Source organism: Anopheles aquasalis, chromosome 3, assembly GCF_943734665.1.
Source record: "Anopheles aquasalis chromosome 3, idAnoAquaMG_Q_19, whole genome shotgun sequence".
NCBI classification, from domain to species: Eukaryota; Metazoa; Arthropoda; class Insecta; order Diptera; family Culicidae; genus Anopheles; species Anopheles aquasalis.
This window is the reverse complement of record NC_064878.1, coordinates 67,703,549-67,708,548: the sequence shown is the minus strand read 5'-3', so window position 1 is coordinate 67,708,548 and position 5,000 is coordinate 67,703,549. Positions and strand designations below refer to the sequence as shown.

Here is a 5,000-nt window from a genome sequence, read left to right as displayed (position 1 = left end):
TTCAGTAAAAGAATGTTCCATGTTCTGTTCGCGTCAGCCTTGACAGCGCAAAATGATTGTAGTTTAGAGCATCCGGCTCGTTGTAACTGGTGCGTTACTAATGATTTTCATTAGTTTGAGTAATTGAGCAGCAATCTCGCTGATGGTACGTGTTCTGCGACCTCTCGGCCATCTCTGGCCATGGAGTACCGGCTTAAGAGTGTACCGGTTGCCGCTTTGGGATTATCAATTCTGCTCCCTGGGTGCTCTTGTGTAAACGTTGAGTCGACGGTCCTTGTCAAAACTGCCAACGTCAACACAACCTGCTGGCCGGAACAGAGTGTTTTGCGGGCACCTCGCACCGGAAACGATGTTTATAGTCCGCCTGCCGTCAGAGAGGAATGATTTGTTGTGCTGCTACTACTATCCAGAGAGGTGTGTGCCGAGAGACGCAGCCACAGTAATTGCCAAGCACTTAACCGAACCCCCTTTCCCCGCTTAACCGTGAACGATTTCGCTGGATGGAAACTTCAAATTTCACGCTCAACCAAAGCGAAGCTCATTTTTCATCATTCATTTGCGGTAAAATGGTGCCGTTTGAAGGGCATTTCGAGCTCACTGTGGTTGGCACTGTCGAAAAATCTAATTACCAATTTGCATTTACCGTCGCGCGACATCGCGGGCCGAGAATTGTTCGAGTGAGAGTGTTGTGTGCGCTGACCTGACCTCTTACTTCCCTTTTGTGTAAGGGTCCCCTAATGGGCACCGAGGGATTGGGACGTGAGGCAAAAATATTCTTTTCCCCTCAAACCCGACGGTATCCGCGACCTGGGACCAGCTCGGCCGGCTGTTAAGGTCCACAATGATGGCCGGAAATGGTTACCGGGGACTGCGGGGTGCTCGGATTACATTGGAATAATAAGAGTAATTTGTTGGGGATGTAAATTGGCGTTTTTTGACTGTTTGCTGATGGTCCGGAGAGGACCATATTACACAGGCGCATCATAACGAATGGCCTAATTAAAGGAGTACTAAAGCATTCCATTAAAGTAAATCATTCCAGGACCCAACCGTTACCGTTCCCGTTGCAGTCTAAGCACCGAGGGAAGAGTTAGACACAGCGGTCCCAGGTGTATTGTGCGCTGAGCAAACGATCGAGAATGCGCGCAATTTATGAACCGTTTGCGAACCGACACCGGGTGGGGAGCCGAGGTTCGGCTGTCAGCACACAACCATAGGGGAGCATCAAAGAACATCTCGGAAGGATTACACGGCTAGATTTCATTTCCGCATAAGAAACACGATTCATTACACCACTGGGACCACCGGATTTTCCACCGAACATGTTACACGTGCCGCATTAAACGATTAGCAACGAAGCTGTGTGAGAAAGGAAGCGGGGAGGATCGTCACGGGGAGCGTCTCGGTATGACCGTGACATACGTTCTCTGCGGTAACGCAGGATGGCACAGCGAGAGTACTTCCGAGAAAGCCGGTGCTTCAGCATTTATGTAAATTTCCATCTCGTGTGCATATGGGCGCCATGTATGGGTTGGCTGTCTCAAAGGCACCCGGCGAGATGGAGCACATCGACAGGATGCGTCTTCAACTCGGTAGGATCGATAGCGTTAGAGGTGAAACGCATTAATTTGAACGATTTAGTTGTTATTCGGAAATGTGTTCTACGATCATCCGGCTCCGTGCATCACGAACATCTCCGACCGGCCTCCAAAGGGCTATCGGAAGTCGCATAAGTGGTTGGTCGTAAAATTGAATATAAGATACTGTCACCGGAGCACGTGGTGGAGCTAAACCGTTGTGAACAGGGATAAGCAGTGTTCGCTCTCGTTGTTAAAGACAACCACGGTACGCATGAATCTTGGTCTTTGTGTGTCCTTGGGGAAATTCAAACACCACCAGCATGCCAAGCGAAGGAACGGAAGGTGCCATTCTTTTGCCCGTGCATCTTATGCTTAGCTTTGTTCCTTTTTTCTCGATCTCGATGTGTGCTGTACACTTCGAGCACGTAGATTGCAAAATCGTTTTCCAAGGGGTATGGAGGGGATTTCTCATTTGCTGGAGCGAAGAGCGAAAAGAAAAATCGGAAAGAGGGAAAACCTTTTTCCTTTGTTTAATGCACTGGCGCCCACTGGGCCGACATGCGCTGGCGCTGAGCTTGTATGTATCGCTTGGCCTTGAACTTCCAAAAACACAGTCTTTTCGGCAATTGCGGCGGTACCGTAGGTTTGTGGCCTATCTGATAATGTTCACAATAGAATCCAGCCACAAATCAGCAGGGGACGGGCCATACGCTGTGGGCGCCGGCGTGGAATGGCGCGTAATGTACCACACCCAACGGTGCGGCTCCCATGTGGCGCACCACATGGGCTACTGGGTGCGTTATGGCCCAGGGATGTGTAACAGTAATCATTAGTCAGAAATGCGTCCGCATCGCCTCGCCCGGATCCTGTCTGGTTTGATGATTACACTACTTTGTCGGTCGCTCGCTAGCTAAAGCTCTCTGGGCGCAATCTCTGGGCTTGGCTCCAAATTAAGAATATTACAGGTCATTTCGCCAACTTTTGATTAAAGATACAGTCGCTCATCAGCATGGTGCAGTCAACTCAAACACTTTCCATTGCTCGATGGCTGTGATGATGTTGAGAGTTTACACGATCTGCAAGTGACCACAAGAGAAAGACCGCGTTCGCTGGATGGTGCATACCAAATTTTAAACATGATCATAACATTCCAGGGTCAACGTTAACGCGAGACCAGCTTTACACCACTTCCACTGGCGATATCGTTGGAATAAAAGTTGGCGAAAGTTGGCATTTGATTTTCATTTTTTTTATGGCGTCAAACATTGCAGCAGGACCCACCCATCGGACTCTGGAGGGTAGTAGTTTGTGGAACGCATTTTAACGACGGTGAACGGTTTTATGAGTATCATGTGGATCATGTTCTCGACTGCGAGATGGCTCGGAGTGAAATTGGTTAGAAACTTTCGTAACTTCGCTGCTGACTTAGTGGAAAAGAGGAAACGCTGGGCTTTACTGTAAAGGATACGACTGTGAGGCTGATTGCACCACTTTTATGTAGCACATGATCGAAGAAGATGTTCAACACGTACAGCTTGCTCATCGCAAGGCGCAAGGTAGAAACTGTTGGTGACACAAACTTTACCAACAGAAGCATTGCGAACATCGCCGGTGTCTGTCGACATCACTGCAGAGATTTTGATGCAGCAGAATCTTCGTCAGAAAAGAGGATGAACGAGAGTGCGAGGAGAATTTATGTGGCCAATTTAATACCCAACCGTATGTTGCTGCGCTCCGCTTCCTCTTCGTTAACCGTAACTCAACATGGTTTTTTCGTCTTGTAGAACAAACACGTAGAAATACGCGTTTTTTGTACTCAGAACCAGCACCATAAACTTGCATTCCGTGAACGGCAGCTCTCGATAGCGCTCCTTCCAAAAAGGAGTTTGAGTGTCGATCGATGGATAGAGTTATGGCACATTTTTCAACAAACTAACGCGGCCATGTGGGATGAAAGAATGAAAGAAGAGGCTATTACTATCCCTTGAAACATGGTCCATCGTAACAGCGATTGTTTTTGGTACGGCTACGTGCTGCTGCTGCTGGTAGCATCAGGCGGCTGCTGCTATTAATAGTGATAGGATTGTGAGTTCTCTCATGTGGATTAAAATTTAATCGAGGCATTGGTCATTATGGGAAATGACACATGCACAGAAGGAAGGCGCGTCCGAGCCGCAACGGTGGCATCGCTCCAGTAGACGGACACAATCTCCACTATATGAAGAGTGACGCGAGCTGTTGTCAACGTTCGTTAGGCGTGAATTCAATTTGCAATAAAATTACGACGATGGATTACGTTGGTGCTGGTGCTGTCGTTGACGCTGACCACGATCGCAAGGAACCGTTGCGCCGTTACGTCGATCGCAGCCGGGTGTGACGTTGATGGAGGCTCCCTAAAGGACCGCACAGGCTCAACCACCGACTAGTTTCAAGATAGGATAGAAATAATTCTAAAACCGCCCCTGTCCTCTTCTCAACCAGCGAACGAATAACAACCTTGGTATTTTATCGTATGAATCCCATGAGGTCAAGCAGTTGTAGGATGAGTAGCGACTGGTTGCTGCCATAATAAATTCCCCCGGACAGTGAAACGAAGATGAACTGCTCCGTGCTTGGGGCATTGGACTGCTTGGATGGCGTTTTTCCGGGCTGCTTTCCGTTGCGTTGCGCTCACGCTGTGTTGCTGTCGGGGTTTTGTTGATTAATTTGTTCGTTTCGCTACTTTCGGTAACTGCTAATATTTGCTTCCTGGTAACACGACACCTTCACACTAGTGCATCGAGCGCATTAACGGTAAGATCTATCACAAAACCCACAAAAACACACCCATTCACGCACATACACTCTTGTGTTCGCAGACACATCCACTCACATCACACGGAATTTTAACGGAACATAATTGCGTTGCGTAGGGCCTGATGTCAGCGCCCTAACCACCGCGACATCAACGTTAACCAAAGCAATCGCAGCAACTATTCGGACTTATGCCACTTATTGCGAGAAGAGCATTTCCCTATTTTCTTAATCACAATCCACTATTGAATGAAACTGAACGTAGTTTAAGCTACTTTCGTTGCTTTTGGGGGTTTGGTTGCGACGTTTTCAAACCCCTCCGGAACTGTTGCACGTGCTAGCAATGGTGGCCGCTGGTTTCCGACGTTACATCGATTCGTAAAGCTGGCCGGGCTGGGTAATGATAAGCAGTAGATACCGATAACTCGTGCTATCGACCACAATGAACCACAATCAATATCTGCTCGCACTGGGTGTCTGCTGCTGTTGACGTGGCGTGCCTTGCTGTGGTGCGTTTGCCAAATTGTAATCGATAAACGTGAGGAACTGTATTGCGGCCTGAGTTATCCAAATGAGTTGACAGATACAGCAATTAACGAGTTTCACTAGCTTGATAGCGAGTTTACC

The 5,000-nt window shown here is 48.2% G+C and overlaps 1 protein-coding gene across 16 annotated transcripts in view; it reads right to left on the bottom strand.

Moving 5' to 3' along the window:
• Positions 1 to 5,000, bottom strand: part of LOC126576128 (potassium channel subfamily T member 2) — a 76,174-nt gene that overhangs the window by 31,851 nt on the left and 39,323 nt on the right. For 2 of the 16 annotated variants that reach the window (XM_050237261.1, XM_050237267.1), the window contains exon 1: positions 4,077 to 4,173. The exons of the other annotated variants lie outside the window; for them this stretch is intronic. In XM_050237261.1, coding sequence (XP_050093218.1) covers positions 4,077 to 4,147 — 71 coding nt within the window. In that variant the 5' untranslated portion in view covers positions 4,148 to 4,173. Of the gene's footprint in view, positions 1 to 4,076; positions 4,174 to 5,000 lie in introns of those variants that run through there. 16 annotated transcript variants of the gene reach the window in all.